This window comes from Cuculus canorus, chromosome Z (assembly GCF_017976375.1).
Source record: "Cuculus canorus isolate bCucCan1 chromosome Z, bCucCan1.pri, whole genome shotgun sequence".
Taxonomy (NCBI): Eukaryota; Metazoa; Chordata; class Aves; order Cuculiformes; family Cuculidae; genus Cuculus; species Cuculus canorus.
The window spans coordinates 10039977-10057359 of NC_071441.1; the positions used below are offsets into that span (position 1 = coordinate 10039977).

At 35.8% G+C, this 17383-nt stretch overlaps 1 protein-coding gene across 7 annotated transcripts in view; it reads right to left on the minus strand.

Annotated features, from left to right (window-relative positions):
- The window catches only part of PDE4D (phosphodiesterase 4D), a 586247-nt gene that overhangs the window by 209322 nt on the left and 359542 nt on the right, over window positions 1-17383 (minus strand). Inside the window, exon 1 of one of the 7 annotated variants that reach the window (XM_009559569.2) lies at window positions 890-1029. The exons of the other annotated variants lie outside the window; for them this stretch is intronic. Coding sequence (XP_009557864.1) covers window positions 890-1014 — 125 coding nt within the window. The 5' untranslated portion in view covers window positions 1015-1029. Of the gene's footprint in view, window positions 1-889; window positions 1030-17383 lie in introns of those variants that run through there. 7 annotated transcript variants of the gene reach the window in all.

Below are 17383 nucleotides of genomic sequence, written 5' to 3' on the forward strand. Positions count from 1 at the left end.
GTTGAAAGGCATAATTTTTTTTGAAACTAGAGAAACATTTGCATTTAAGTTTTCACATCAGATTTTTCATTCTCCATGCTGAAGTTTGGCTTTCTCTATTTAAAATCTCCAAATAACCTTGTCATTTTGATAAGAAGTATTATTCACTATACAATATATGAAGGACTTCAGACTGTAACTTCAGATTATAAATACTGATTTAACCTGAAACTACTTCTGGGAAATAATAAAACATCTGTTTTCTCCACTAGGACAAAAGCAAAGGAGATTGATTTTTTTTTTTTTTAATTACACATAAGAAGTTTCAATTCTTTCAATTCCATTTATAAAGGAAGTTTCTCTTTATGGCATAGTTTGATAAAATTGAAAAGAAAGTAGTTCTGCCACATTGGACAATATGCAAAAGGCTGTTCCAGCTATTTTGCCAAAATATAGAACAAATATATTCCAAATAAAAAGACAAAAAATAGTCCAGGTAATGTATACTATCTCACAAATAGCATTATGGAGTACTTGGTGACTAAACAATCTCCTAGCATACTTTTTTTGCTTGAAATTTGGAGACAATCACCATAGTTTAGATGTATTTAAAAAAATAAGTAGTATTTCTTCTCTAATTATTTGTAAGTCCTGTCCAAATGGTAAATATGCTGAATATATTGCTCATATCTTTGTGTCACTATATTTATTTATGCTACCTGGTTTTGTAATTTTCCCTTTTTTCACCACACTTCACTTCCAGGAGTCAACATAGAATAAAAATGCAGTGAGATTTTTTTTTTATAGCACTCCCCTCTCCCCCTTTCTCGACACACAAGCATAGAAGGTTTACAGGCAGCGAGCTGTACACAATGCAAACATTTTGCTGAAGAATTATAAAGTCTCATACCGTCTCCTTTGCTGTTTAATATCAATTGGCTTGTTAATAGCATAAGGCGATCCATGAATGTAAGCACTCCGGAATCTAGCCACTTTCTCCAGAGTCAGGTGCTCACAGCTAGACGGTAAACTCATTTTATCCCAACAGAAGCAGCACAAAACTAACAGCCAAAAAGATGCATTCCTGGGAAAAAATGCTACATAATCAACTCCATTGAAATACACTGCTCCAAAGGAGCCAAACACTCCTGTGCCTGGAAAGCAAATGGTCCTCGTCTCAGCTGCGACTGCCACCCTCATGGATGCAGGAAGTTGGCTGCTTATTTTCACCCAGTCATACTCCAACCAATTACCGATTAAGCAGATAAAGTGGAAAGCCTCTCAGGAACAGTTTCCCCCACCCCTGGACACTAATCTTCTCTCTAATCTTTTTTTGGTGGAGACAGACTGTAAGTACAGCTTAATGAGCTAAAACCAATATCTAAAAAAGCCACAGGCTGAATTTACTTTGAAGCAGCAGGTGAGCCAGGAGAGATCCTTTGGCATATACCAGAAGATCATTGCGGGAGGAGGAGAGCTACCCACCAAGAGCTTAAAAAGCTATTCAGATTCACAGTATGAACTCAGATTGATTAGATTTGCCAAAAAAAATAATTTCAGGATTTAATCTATGTAAAGGAAAAAAAGATGATAATATAATTTCTGATCTATTTTATGAAGTTTAATATTCTGTGGTATGTTTCTTATGGCATGGCAGCATATTCTCCACTAACACAATGTAACATAACATGTATAACCGCATATAAGAACTTAATTCTGTCTTCTATCAACAGAAATATATTAAGCTATTTCTGATATTATAAAAGACACTGTGAGGTTTTCTATACATTCAACTACTTAAAATTATCCATTAAATTGCCTTGATTTATAGAAGAGCATCTACTCAGCCTCCACTCTTTCAACCTCAACAGAATGCTCTTAGAGGTCCCAACTACAAAAAGTCAAAAAGCAGTACTTCAGTGCGACTTTCACACACAATGAAGTTATGAAATAGATTTTACACTCTAGAGGGATAGAATTTGAGGGATACAAAGGAGATTTCCATTTAGCATGGAAAAAGCTCTATCACGGAGAACTAGAAAATGGGGGATTTTATGCATAAAATATATAAATATTATATGCATCTAAATGTATTTGGCTATTAATCCTCTCAAATTGCTGGAATTAAATCAGAGGAGGCTGCAAAGGTGGAATCTCAACAGGAAACAAGACAAAAAGAAAGATAAGGCTCCTTGTAAAAACAATGGATGGGAGAGTGTTCCCAAAACGGGAATATCCTCTGCCTGCCTCCATCTAGGTGGCAACACATCTTTCCCAGGCTGCAGAGAGAGAGAGGAGGGAAGGGGGGGGGGGAAGTGAGTGGGAAGAACTTGCCCGCGATGCCTCAGAAAAAGCAGACAAATAACAGGGATACCCAACAGAATAGGAAGCAGTCTGCCTCCACTTGGCACTGCTAAAATGAACTGGAAGGGAGGATTCTTGCATGATATGCCAAAAAAATTTCAGATGCTAAACTCAGGGCACATATGTTTGTTTACTGTTTGTCCTATGTGCTTTATATGTCTGAAGAGGAAAAAAAAAATAAAAGGAAGAAAAAGGTACTTCTGTCTTTGCAAAGACTGATCTGGGAATGAATTTAACCAATTCCCAGGTCAGGAGTAACCAAAGTGTCTGACTTTGCACTGAACTGGTGCCCTGGGCTTCAACCACAATGCGACCACTCCAAGTGCTCCCAATCTTGGTAACTTGCAGGAAACATAAGCAATTTGTCCTGTACTTCTGGCAGGTGTCAAAGTCCTCTTAGGGCTTCGTTAAGTAATGAAAAAGTCATCTATCCTGTACCCTTTCCTTGAATCTAATACAAACTGCTGGTGTAACAGACAAGCCCTTTGTAGGCTTTTTAATTTGTTTGTGTCCTGAAACATTCTTGCCTGTATAATTAGTATAATTCTCCACACACACCTATTGTGAGATTGAGTTCAAATTAGGTAAACTTTATACAGCATTAACAGCCACTTTAAGGAAAGAGGGATGCATGTTCTTGAAAAGATGAAAATGACTGAAGTGAGAAGACTTGAAAATCTGCATTAATCTATTACATGTGACAATAACAATATAAGGCTATATTTGTTCTATTTAGGGTATAAAATATCAGTAGGTAAAAATACTTCAAAAATGAATTCAACTTTGTACAAAAGAAAGCCTAAATGAATAATTAGTCTGATCTAAGCTTCAGGTAGCAATTGTCCAACTTGTAAATACAGCTATCATGAGCAAAAAAAAAATAAAAAGCAAACAGCCTCAAGCCCCTACCTTTTAGCTGTTTTACTCTAGTTAAGAAAGAAAAAGAAAGGAAAAAAAATGGTAAGAAAAGCAGAGAAAATTATCAATCATTTCAGAATAATCAAGGTAAATTCAAACTAAGGGGTTCTTTCCTTGCTTGTGTTTTGTCCTTTGAAGTTTCTGGAGTGGGTAGCTTTTGGGGTTTTTTTATTGTTTGTGTTTGCTTGTTTTAATTGTTGCAATTGAAGACAGCTGTAAACAAATATTTCAATACATGGAACAGATCCTTCCTTCTTAAAGAGGTGGAATACATTCTTCCCATCTCATAATGGGGACATAACATTACACACAAATGGAAATATTTGTTCTAGACAGAAAACTGACTTAACTGATGCACTGAAGATTCTTCACTAAGGAAGGAGTTAAAAGCTCACGCAGCAGCACTTCAGGAGCCACAGTGTGTCTGCTGCACTGCTGATGCCTGTGCCCCAACCAGTGCGTTCACTGGGCAGCCTTCAGCAGCGCTGCAGTGGGAAAGCTGGGAGGCTCCAAGGCTCCCTCAAAGCAATCTTTACCTCTTTGGAGGCTATGCTGGTAAATTTATGGCAAAAAATGTCTTCCCATCTCACGCTCCATGGTAACACACTGGATTAGGTATTGCATCAACTGCAAATCACTTCCTACAGGTCTGAAGAGCCCACCAGACAGGACTATTTTTCTTTTCAGGGTAGATTTTAAGTATGGACCTATTCTAATTTTGTCTCACTGGTACCCGTCACATACACTGGAACTTTCCTTTTACCTGAAAGCTCTTTTTTCCTCAGTGAAGTATGACTCTTGGAAAATTATACACTAAACACATATTCTTACCTTTCTAAAGGACGCAGCCAGAAAAAGGGAACTTATTTTGACATAATAATTCAGAAATAATGTGTGCACAGCTAATCAGACCATATCTAAATCACTACCTATCACACAGATTTCAATGAAGCAGTATAGCATCCACATGTATCAAAAGCATTTAGAGAATGGATTGAATTTTATGGAGTTTTGGCAGAAAAAAATAAAAATGCTTAATTTTGATATTTTAAAAGCAATCTGATGTGGTTTAAAGCATTCAATTTGTTTAAAGCATACAATATAAAAAATAAAGTTGAAATTTAAGTGAAATGCATATCATATATGTCTCAACATGAAATATTTAAGTGAGTATAATCCATCTGAGATTTTTTACAAAACCAGAAAGATTCTATAAATTTCAATAATCACATCGCAAAAGAAAATCATGTTGTTCTGGCAGAAATATTAAAGGGCATAAAGTAGCTGATAAATAGAAGCAATTAAAAAATCAAGAGTTCTTATTAAGTCCTGTCTCCAGCCATAGATAGTCATTGTCGCTGTATACAGTGTTACTTATTAAAAAACATTAATGACATACTGCTGTAGTTACACAACAGAACAACGCTGTTTATTCATCTCTCCAAATGAACACCTTCCTTGAACATCAGCTGCTACAACTATATTTAGAATAGCAATGTAGCAATGCCAACATTGTTTATTGAATAGGCAAAATAAAGACATTTTAGAAATGTTAGGTGCTGTTAATATGCAATACTTCTGTAGCATACTGACTGCCAATTTGACTGTTTAGGATTAAATTATTATATCATGCACAGGTTAATAATCAACTAATTTCTGAGTCCAGTTCTTAGGTATATACCAATGTTCTTTTTAGGTGATATCACCTTCCATGGATTTATTTCTTATTTTGTCAAAACCAGACATGTATCACCTATTTGCACACTATTCATCAGGGCTAAATTAAAATATAGAACATACAAGTGAAACACTATGTATCCTATTACAAGTTTTCATGGATAAATGATTTCCAAGACAGGTATTTTCCATTAGGAATTGTCAGTTTATGAAGGTTATAATTTCTGGTTAATTTTCAACTTCTATTGGTTGTTTTATTAATAACTCAATTAATAAAGCAAACAACTATGCTGTCCTCTTTAACACTGCTGTTCTCAAGATTTTCTGATTCCCATAGAACCGCTGCAAAGAGTAGATATCTCTCGTCTGTATAAGCTGATCTCCATATTCTATAACATTTGAAAATGCATAGCATTGTTCCACTAGTATTCATTACCTCTTCGGAACATGAAATAAATAGGCTGTCATAAAACCTTACTTTAAAAAAAAAAAAAAATTAAATCCCCCACAATAGTGTTTACATGGTTCTCATGATCCACACAAGTCACCCATGAGAGAGAGAGGACATATGTCCAGCTTAGTCTAACTGATGGAAAAAAAAAAAAGATATCCTTTCCTGAAGGCAAAGGAATCTCAAGTTCTATGAAACTGTCTAGAAAAAAAGGAGGAATTTTTTCTCTAAAAAGGGCAATGTAGCATAATTACAGTTGTAGATTAATGCTCCTAACAAGCTTCTTCTGCTCTGGTGAATTTTCATTCCTTGTTTACAATGCCTTGTACCTTGTTTACAATGCTTCTTAATATGATCTACCACTCTGAAGATGTAAGGGTTTCTTCAGGAATCAAACCTTAAATATCTTTTCTTTATGATACAGCTATAATCTCTCTTAAGCTCCTGAGCATCTCACAGCAGTCTTGAAGTTATAGCAAACTCTCAGAGTTGAGCGTGGATAGGTGAAAGGGGAGGGTATGTATGCACGCACACAGCTAAGCTGCATGCCAGCATCCCTCTTGTTCTTGGTTGTACACTCCCACTGCTTTTGCTGTGTTGGCTGGGGTGCTCATCTGAGCCCTTGGTGAACTACTTGAACTCGTTAACCGAAAGAGCCAGAACAGAAGTAGTCATTTGCTAGGCTAAGCATTCAAACTTCTAGAATTATACAAGTTACTACCTAAGAATACTGATAAGAGGGCCTAGTGTGACTTCCCCAAATGTAATGTCTACAATAGAGGTGTTGGTCTTTAGCCAGGTGGGTCCTATCATTATTTCCCCATTTGTATAGATGTTGAACATTTTCATTTGTTAAGTGCTATTGATGAGATCTGAGCAAAAAGATGCTATCTGAAAAAAAAAAAATTAAAAATCATGACCTTGATATTTAAATTCAGCACCCAAAATAATTAATATATATTTCTGTCACTAATCTCCCAGTAACTGACAACAGAAGTACTGCTACCACTTTATCTATTCAGGTTACTGTAATGATAAATATACAGACCATTTGCCAAGGTCTCAGATATTATACTGCTGAACACGTCAGGTAACTGAACAAAGGAACTGAAGTTTTTTTCCTGGTCAGGACTCACAATATTATATAGAATTTGGAACTAAATTAAAAAAAAAGTCAGTACCATCTGGTTCATTGCATACGTGAGGCTAAGGTCCTTTATAAAAGGTGGCAATTATACAACTGTAGACTATCAGTCCATATATGCAGGGTCAAAATCAAGTTTATAAAGTAAGCATAATTTAAAGTTTTCCAAAAGTTGGAATGTCAAAGTTCGCAACACAGATTTTTCCTAAAACGCTTTTTTTTGGTATGGAGTTTTAAGTGAGTTGCAGCAAATAAAGCAGATTGCTAAAGAGTGAAAATATTCACAGTTATGAAAATAGTGCAGAAATCGTAGTCTGTATGCAAGAAACAAAATTCTTTCTTTCCACAGAGAAGCACCACATTTCAACATCTCCACTGTAAGCTGTAACAATTTGCTTTGTGCTGCATTAGCCATAGTGCCTCAAACTGAAAGTGAGTATTGGAATTATTTTTCATGCTATCATCATTCCATTTTCTGATGTCTGATGGAAATGAACTTCAGTCATTGAAGAGAAAACTGTGCTGATTCACAATTGCAGTAGAGAACTTGATTTCACAGACAGGGGGCATACCTTCTGCATTACTGCATGTGGCACTGTGACAGATATGCTATTATGATATTATTCTGAAATAAAAGAATGTGTTTATTTTTCTTTCAGGAAGTGTTTGGTTGGGTTTCCTTTCCCTTTTCAGACTGGTTTTCCCTTAAATTGTGTGGACTTTAAGGTCCATTCAAACTTGCTAAACATAAAGCTTTGCTAGAGACTACTAATAACAGCTACCTATTCCTGTGTTATCAGAGCTTTACACATGAAGAAAATGAATTCTGCTCTGTGGTGTTGATGCTAGATGAGATACTTGCCAACATCTGAATGTTTTCCATGGCTTGAGGTTAAAGCTGTGAACAACCATTACATGACACATCGATGCCAATTTAGACATAACCAAAGCAGGTCTTATAAAGAGTCAGAGAGAAATTTCAGGAAAAATGCACTGCAAGCCCTGAGACAGAGTTAGTCAAGTTATTTCTGGACCTGAATTTAGGTGAATTTTAAAGGCCATAATCCTTTTTGCTTTCTGTAAGAGCCAGCGTAGATCCCACTGCGGACAACTCAAGATTTTACCCCTTCAGGAAATGGTGGAAATGAGAAGTGTCAGCATAATAGGTAAGAAATTATTGTAATGGTATTTTGAAACTTGTCTTATGATCCTGTTAACTTTACACGTTTGATTCAGCTGAACATCATTTTGCTTGTTGGAAGATTTTGAGAACTGCTGTGTTTCCAAGTTAGGGGAGTCTTGCTTGAATGTGGATGGTGCAATCTTTCATGTTTGATGGGAAAGATACTCAAAGATACACTCTGTTATCGCAGCAGGACATAGCTCAAAAAGATTGTGGGGAATGTACAGTCATTTTATCTATTCAGATAGACTTCGTCACCTTTGAAAAACTCAGCTTTTTCAGAAATCACAGTCTGCATAGTGTTGTTCCTTTTTATATAATAAAGCAAGCCTCAAAGTAAAATTTTGAAGATGTTACTGGTGAATGAATACCTTGATGTGAGTGGAATTTTGAAACCACTCTGGTAATGAATTTCAGTTGACGTTGCTATGAAGAGTCCTTTAGGACTATTATTGTGCTCAAACCCTTTGCGCTCTTTCAGTTGAGGAAGTAGCCATTAGAAAAAAGGAATGGTGTAACCAGACAGTTTGAAAAAGGCCAAAATAAGACTTCTCATGAGTCACAAGGAGGTGATTCTGAGACAGGTACAAAGTGAAACATTCTTTGGTAGAAAATATGTGAGAGTCAGTTCTAACAATTTTGCATTTGGATAAATATATAACCATAATAATGTGAAATCAGACCTTGGTGCTACATAGGCAAAGGTCAAATTTCTACCCTGGATGTAGTCATTCTACATCACAGTTCCTTTCCAGACTAAGTATATTGATCTACCTACAAAAACTGCGTACAGAAGATGTGGCCTCATACAAATACAGTTTCAGAATATTGGCAAATTTTCTGTTGAGAACCCTAGCAAATAAAAGGCATCAGAGCCACCATGGCTGACATCTGGCAAGTCAGTGCCATTTCAGACCCAAACTTTTAGTTAAAATAGTCTAGGATGGAGAAGTATCAAGAGTTAAATTTTATAGGATAATAGCACAATATACCCAAGTAGTGTAAAACTACATAAGTAAGATCTCAAAATACCATTTTTCACTTCTAGAAAACTACAGTCTTTGGAGACACAGGACAATTTTTTTTACTTCTAGAAGACTACAATGTTTGGAGACAAAGAACAAGTTTTTGTTTTCTGGAGGCATCCACTGAAAAAGGAAGTACTGGAATATCATATTTAAGCTTAAAAATATAGAAATAGCAGGAATGAAAAAAAAATTCAATAGATATTACTGTTGTCACCCTGGCACTTTGCAACCTAATAATAAAAACTTAATGAAATGTACTACCCACACTGAAGTGCTGTAATATGTACAGCTACCTAACAATAAAAAACAGATTTCCCAAACTAGCTTTGCATTTCTTTCTCTTTTTAAAAAAAGTAAATAAAACTGTACTAAGGACAGACAGCATATGCCCAAAAGATAGCTGGAACAGAGGAGACGATAGGGAATAGAGTCATGCTGAGAAAACAAGGCAAGAACGGAGGAGAGACAGGATAGAGACAGGATAGGGAGCAAGAACATGCAAGTCCATCATTACTCAGCAATGCTGAGTTTCCAGGGGACAGGATGCAGAATGGCAAGCTGGACCGTGCATGTGGACTCAACAAGACAATATTAAAACATTTTTTGTGAATGGCCAGGGGCATTTGTTGCAGTGTAAAAGCTACGAACTGACAATCTCATTTGAACTGTAGAGAAAGAAAACTGTCTTCTTTCTACTTACACAATGAAGTGATTTTGAAAGATCTATGAACTGATTACTACCTTTAAATCGGTCACAAAACTAGGCAGAAAAAACCCAGCCCCCATAATTTCCCCTTTCCATTTCTCTTGTACTTCTTATCCTCAACAGAGTCACTGTACCAAAGTCAGCTAGCCCTATATAGTTCAGACTTATTTGTATTGGGTTTTTTCAGCAGTCTTTCTAAATAAACTGTACGGTACTAGGCATTTTACAAACATTCTAGGCATGGGAAGTAGATTAGACTTAATGATCTTAAAGGTCTTTTTCAACCTAAATGATTCTGTGATCCTGTATGCAGTATGTTACTTTACAATTATCTGATGTTATCTTAAACATGGGATGATATTTGCCTCAAACTGAGATATGAACAAAGATTTTGAGCTTATCTAAACTGCAACACGACAAACCAGGTATATTTCCATATTTGCTGTCATCAGCTGCAGCACGCACTACCCACGATGGCTTCACTTTTATTAGCACATTTGTTCCGATACTATAATCTACTACACTCTGGTCTCTATGAGTACACAGCTTTAATTTTTAGCCTGTTAAAAGACATATTATTTGCTCTTCTGAAGAACACATTTTCACTGCTTAATTCTGTCCGCACCATATTGAAGGAAGTATGCAAATGACAAGGCAAATGCGTTAAAAATCCAGTAAAAGCCCACTGTATACTAGAAGTTTCTTTTAAAAAAACCCTGATACTCAAGTTTCCAAGTCAGTAAGACTCTGCTACTAAATACATGATTTGCATCCAGTCGTTCTCTAACAGAAAGAACAGCTGCATATTAAATTGGTTTGACAAAACATGTTAGAAAAACATTAGCAGAAGTGGCTAGAACTATTCCAGGTAAAATGTCAATATTTAAAACAAAGAAAGGGTTAGGTTAAAAAGACCCAAACCAACTCCAATGCAAGACTGCATTTTAGTTCAGTTATGCCTGTGTTTATGATCACACAATTATGTTTGTGCCACATCTCATCATTGGGATTTGTGCCCCTATAAGACACTGTATGATATTTTGAGTATGCACAAGATATTACCTAAAGAATACCATTTTCATAGTTGAGTGGTCCCTGCAATAATAAATAGAAGACTTGGCCTGAAATACACCCATTTCTTTAATTTTTTTATGGTACAAAAGAAAATTATTCTACCTTCCAAGCGCTAAACCCTTTCTTCTTAGGGAACTCTTTCCTGAAAGGTCTTATTATTGGTGCTCTGAGGATGGTAATATAGAGATTGCAGGAGACAGTTCTCAACAGGCTCCTTGCCAAAGGAGTCACAAAAGTGAGATTCAACCATGTTTTCTGTCAGAAAGCATTTAGCACTATGAAATGTTTTGTAGGGAATGGACATATAGTCACAGGCAATTTTTTTAATGCACATTAACCCTCTCCCTTTACATGCAATGCAGTATTTTGAAGAAAAATACTGTGCATCAGTGTATTTCTTCATGTATCAAAAACATTACTGGTCTGTTCTGGCTATTAAAATGTTTTTTTATTTCTAGAATTACAGGGCAGAAATATACATATATATGTTTTTTAAATCACTGAGCAAAGTAGTTTCTATTCCATGAGAACTCAGAAAAATATTTTTTATTTTAGTATCTCGAGCACCAAAATATAATAACTGTAGGTATTTTGTATCAAATTTTAAAGTACTTATAATGAAGTCTTAATGAGTCTTATTTCCCTATTACAGCCATATAAAGTTCTCTATACCAAACCACCATATTGCCCTCTACAGGTTGATTTAGTAACATACTCCATACCGAACCATTCTGTTTCCCTGAAACACGTTATCTCCTATACAGACCTGAACTATAGTGTTTATCACAAAAACCTTTAAAATTATGTCTCTATTATAATATTACCCAGTTCTTGTCTCTCTAATATTCTCAGAGCAAATACAGAAGTTTTAAAGATCTCAGCACAGAGCATATTTGTAAATATATCAAGAAAGAAAACTGCATCAAGGGCCACAAAAAGCACATATTAAATGTGAAAAGAAAACGCATGCATGGCTTTTCATTTGTTGTTATATAGTTGTTCCTTTAAACTTATTTAATTTTTTTTATTTGGAAGAATACTTGATTTTAATAGCTGAATTGCATAATTCAACTATGTATTATAGATAAAGAGAAGTAGATAAAGAAAGGTAAAGATAGATACAAAGAAGTTTGCATTAAAAATACGACAATCTCCTATTTTCAGAAAACTGTGACCTTTTATGGAAATATTGCTCTGTGTTTGAGCATGTTCAGTAACTGAAAAGCTACATAGGCTGTTATTTAAAATGAGGGAAATACTGAAAATGTTGCTCCTATTCTTTTTACTTTCAGGCCAGACAGAGTTCTTTAACTATCATTCCCACAGTTGCAGAAAATAATGTCTAGTCTTCTCCTTTTTAGCCTTTGAATCTTTCTTCAGGTAAAATCTTTTCTATGAAGCTATTTAATGGCTACCAAGCCCAAGATCTTGAGTTTTGCAATAACAGACATACAGATATCTATGCCGGTACCAGTCGTGGGGGATTCACAGTCTGACACTGGTGCTAGAAGGGTCAGGCAGATGGATAAGATCAGTCTCTGCCAGTGCGGCAGCCTTCGATGGCACGTCCAGGACTTCTACTGAGCTTTCAAAGCTCACCTTTGGAGAGTCCAGAGGACCTTACCATGCCACCCCACCACTTCCAATATTCTTGGTTAGGTCCTGATGAGCACTGCGGTATGAGATTCATGTTTCTGTTGCAAAAACCTCCACTTCTGTCATTTTCCTTGGAATAACCCCTTTTTTTTCGATCTCCTCCTCTCTTCCTCTTTTTCCTCTTCTCAGCCTTCTAACTAAAAGCAAGTGGTCCTAGCTGGTTAAGTATGCACACTGCGTTCCTGTGACTACAATTCCAATGCATGCTATCAGCAATGTCATAAGCAGTTTCAGTTCGGGACAGCACAGCTAGATTCTGGAGAAGCTGAGGACACCTGTTTCACCTGAGACTGTTTCACCAAATGGCTGTGAGAGGAACTGCAAGGAACCATGGTTAGTGGTATTGTCCATCTTTTTCACTTTCTATTGTTTGTTCTTGCCTTGTTTCCCTCCAGGGAAGCAAGATCAAATTCTACTTAATAATAAAAACATCACAACCACGTGAAATAACTTATGTAACTCTTTTCCCAAAAGAGCGATTCTTCTGTCTTTGATATAAGCCAAAGATAAAAGATTCTGCCATCAAAACTTTCTGTCTATTCAATGTATTCAACTCTATTTTAACCTTCTAGGAAATCAGAAGTCTTTACATTAATAACGTGCTTCTGGACCACGGAGAAGAGAGAGCGCTGCCTGCAGTTCACCTGGGCAGCTGAAAGTGCAGTGAACATCTCACAAACAGCTGCTGTAATCAGCTTTTCTTCTCTAAGTAATTCTAGTCAAATCAATCCTCTGTAATGATCACATTCCTCCTAAAATAAAGTAGATCAGCACATAAACCAAAGTGAATTCTTACCAAATGGCCCTTCATTCTTGTTGTCTTGGTTTTTACCTCTTTTGTTGCACTTTGAGAAGGTAGAGAAGAATGTTATATTTTCTCTGTTTAATGAAGAAGAATATAGAGAGTACTTACCTAGAAAAGAGAACATTAAGAAAGGAATTATTAGAACATGGAAGCTTACAATTTTTACATAAATCATTAGCACAGACAAGTATATACAGAAGCACTAGAAAATGTTTCTGTTTAGGTATCAACGCTGATTTTTCTACATCACTGTACCACAAATGTAAACTTAGCACATGAATATAAATAGGTAAGGATACTGTATTTCCTTCCTAGTCAAAATTATTTCCATTTTTAATTAATCTTTTTTCTTTATTTCATTAATATTTCATACAGCACTTATATTTGACACCTTTTGTATATTTATCTTTTCCTGTGGAAAGTCTCACATAACTTTTTATTTCAATTATCAACTACAAAATTAGCAGTATATATACTTTTCTGCAGCTGAGTTTAGTATTAGTTTTTAGTTTAGTATTATTGAATATCACTATCTTTACAAATATCAAAACATGTAATTAAATGTGAATTTTCAGATCTTCATAGGAAATGAAGTTTTACAGCTGTTATACACTCAGATAGATAAAAGTTTAGAGAGGTTAGAAATTAAGTATTGTAGGCATTTTATGGTCTCTAGAGTTCCTTTGCTGTTCAGCTGCATAAAATAATTCTGTGCCATAAACTGGGACAACAGAGAAAAGATTATAAGAGCCACTTGAATTGTAGGACGAATAATGCAAGGTTAAATAAGAATGCCCTCCATTTAAAATGCCACATTTAAAATGTGGCTAGAATACTAGGAATTCACATTCATGCCACATTTAAAATGTGGCTAGAATACTAGGAATTTTACTAGTATCCAAATCATGCTAGCAATAAACAGTAAACAATTTTTTAAAAAAATATCATCTTCAGTACAATAGAAATGTATATTCTTGTCACCTTAGTTGCATACACAGGAAACCACATATACATACACATACATACACCTTAGTTACATACACTGGCCAAAACCACCCTGCCACCTAAAAACTTAAAACCAAAGAATAAAGCCCTATTTTTCAGTGTTACTCAATTTCCAATCTATTATCCTTTCAGCAGAAATACCATGAAAATATGATTGATAGATGGCTGAATGCTTAGTCCAAAAACAACATTCAAGAGCCTCATGAGGAGTACAAGGCTAAACAAATGGATGACACACGCTATAAGTCATTGCTACTGTAAAACACTTCCCTTTATGCCCTTCTCTTCATCATTTCTCTGGCCTGCTTTTGATGGTCTCTTCCTCAGCAAAATCCAAATTCATCCCCTGCTGTTGTTGATTAGCTTTATATATATGTTATGTATAAACCTTTGGACTTTCTGAGCTTCACTATCTGCTTCCTCTTGGCATTGTCAACCAGACACAACTAACGAGACTTAAAACACACACCCATCCAGATGTTAATCAATGGCAGGTGCAAAACCAGAGAATCCCAGAGAGGAAAAATTACTTGCCTGCCTTCAAACTGACCGGATAGCTGCGAAAAGGACCTAAAATTTATTTCCCTAACCCAGTTCTACTCAATAGAAAGATCGTTCTAAACATGCAACAAAGTGTTTAGAATCCTGGCCATCTACCATTTGTCATGAATTGTGGCCTAAATAAATAAATAAATAAAACTCCCAAACATGAGATCTATTAAAATGTGAGAGCACAAGAAAACAGTTCATTATGCCCATCAACTGCTTTGGTGTTTTTTATCATAGCCTTACTGTAGGTGATTCTGTATTTTGTATTACTGTTAAATCATTATATTCCTTTGTTAGAAGTCCTATCAATATGCATCACAGCAATTGTGTGTACTACACATTATTACAAATGCTGAAACACTTGTATTTAAAATGATGTGTTCTTTTCTGTTCTTAAGAGTTTTGCCTTATGACTTAGAAATGGAAATTAATAATACTACTCTAGCAGAAAAGTATGATAAAGAGTCTTTTATAAGACTTTATTTAGAGCTGTTACAAAACTGATTTCTATATGGACATAACAGGAAAAAAAGAGGGGAAATATTTTCTGGACATACGTACAGCATTCAGCAGAAACAGGCTAAAGATCCTAACTGGATGGATCAATTAATAATATTAATTAAAGAACTCAGTACATGAATGCTAATAATATTTATAGATAGGAGAAGCTGACTACTGGCACTTTCATGTTTTAAATCTGCATGTTGAGTTACATTGTCACTCTTTTTCAAAACAGGTTTCTAAGACACCTCTTTTATTTTCATGATAGCTATTCTATGGCCCTTAGGGGAATAGCAGAAATAAGATTATAAGAAAATACCTGTGACAAATGCCATGAGCAATTTTCTTCATATGAAGGAAAAAGAAAATTCAGCAGTTAGCAAAAAATTTTCATTTTAAATTTTTCTTCTTTTAACACATTAATATAGCACAGAAACACACATTTTTCTGGTGTAGATTATAGCTAAATCTGCCAAGCTTCTTGAATACCGTTAGATGCCCCTCCAGACCCAGAAGATCAAAACAAGACACACACATCTCTGTACGCTACCCTAAAATAGCACAATCCTTCTCTCCTCATATTTGCTTCAGTGCTAAAAGAGCTGCAGAACAGTTTTTAGAAAAGAAGGAAGATTCCATATGTGATACAAGCAGAAAGGGGCTTAGGGTAACTGTTTTAGCTTTGATTATATCCTCCTTCCCTCCTTAGCTAAAGCTGTTACGTATAAAGCTAGAATCTTTTTGACTTTCAAATATCCAGACTTTCAAAGGATGCCAGCTTCTGACAAAGAGCTGTGTGTTTTCTCGAGCTACAGCTCACAGACCTCCACTTTTCCCACCACAGCAACAAGAATTCATACACCTCTGGGTGTCAAGCAGTATCGCAGCTTCTGCTCGCTCTCCTGGGACCAAGAAGAGCTAGAACACGCTGCTGTGTAATTGTATTGCACGGAGTCAAGCGAGTCAAGCCCAAGTTAATGTATTCTCTTTCTTGATGCAGCTTATTGGCTTGTCTCTCAGTCTGGCCTATATCTTAGGTGCTTCAGAGCATCAATGAGTTGGGCACAAGACTTCTGCATGGACACCAGGAAACTCGTGAGAATTGGATGGAGGACTGTCTCACTGAGACACGTGGTGAGGAAATTTGAGGAAACTCAGTCTGGATAGCAAGGGTAAGGGAGATACAATTATTATTTTCCACACCTATAAGGAGAATATAGGGAGGTAGAACTACACTCTTCTCAGTGATTCATGGAGAAAGGAGAAGAAACAACAGTTGCAGTTTGCACAAAGTAATATTTTGAGTTGACATAAGGAGAATAAAAATCTTCACAAAGATGGTGGTTAAGAACAGAAACCAGCTGCCCAAAACTGTTGCGGAAGCCTCACTGGTAAAGGCCTGGGAAATTTGATCAAACTTGGATGTTAGCCCTGCTTTCAGAGGAGATCAAGCTATCTTGGATAAGATAGCTACCAGAGAACTCTTACAAGCTAAATTATTTTATGATTCAGTGGTTCTAACTCTGCATTTAGAAACTACTAATAATATACTACTAAGAAAAATATAGTTTTATAGAAAGATAACAAAAATGAGAAGGCCAGAACACTGTTTATACCCTTCCCGTTCCTTGATGTGACACTATGCATTCATCAGTGACAGGTATCACTATGCACCGTCCCCACAACAGGACTGAATTTTGTTTTCTGTGCTTAGAACTAGCAGCTTCTTTATTGCCACCATTCTTCTGTGCAGCCCAGATGCTCTGTAAACAATTATCTATGACTAATTTAAAAACAAATGCTCTAAATGCATTAGTATTGTTAAACACTTCCCGTTTCATTACATACTATGTTATAGAACACTTCTGCAACTCAGGAAAGGCAATAAACACTTCGTAAGAAGCAGACAGTTGTCAGCATGCTAGTTTTACCCCTTAGATGTGTAAATTTATACTTGCTTTTGATCTTGTCTAATCTAATACACTTCAGGGTTACCTTTTAATCCCTGCAACAATTTTGAAATGTCTGTGATGAAATGTCTGTAATTTTGAAATGTCTGCAATTTTGAAATGGCTGTGGCTAGTGTATGTGGATTCTGGGCTAGACTATGGTCTTTCCTAGTAGGGTCTGGAGAAAGGAACATTATGGAAATCACATATAGGGACAAAAATAAGAAATAATATTAAACATATTATCAACAATTACATTTTTTGCTATATAGGATTAGTATTATAAGAGATTAAATATGTTATTTCATGATGTCTGTCTACCATCACCTGGTTTGTACCATGTTGCCTAATGCCATACAAAAGTGGCAGATATCGTTGGAAGCATTAGGCAGGG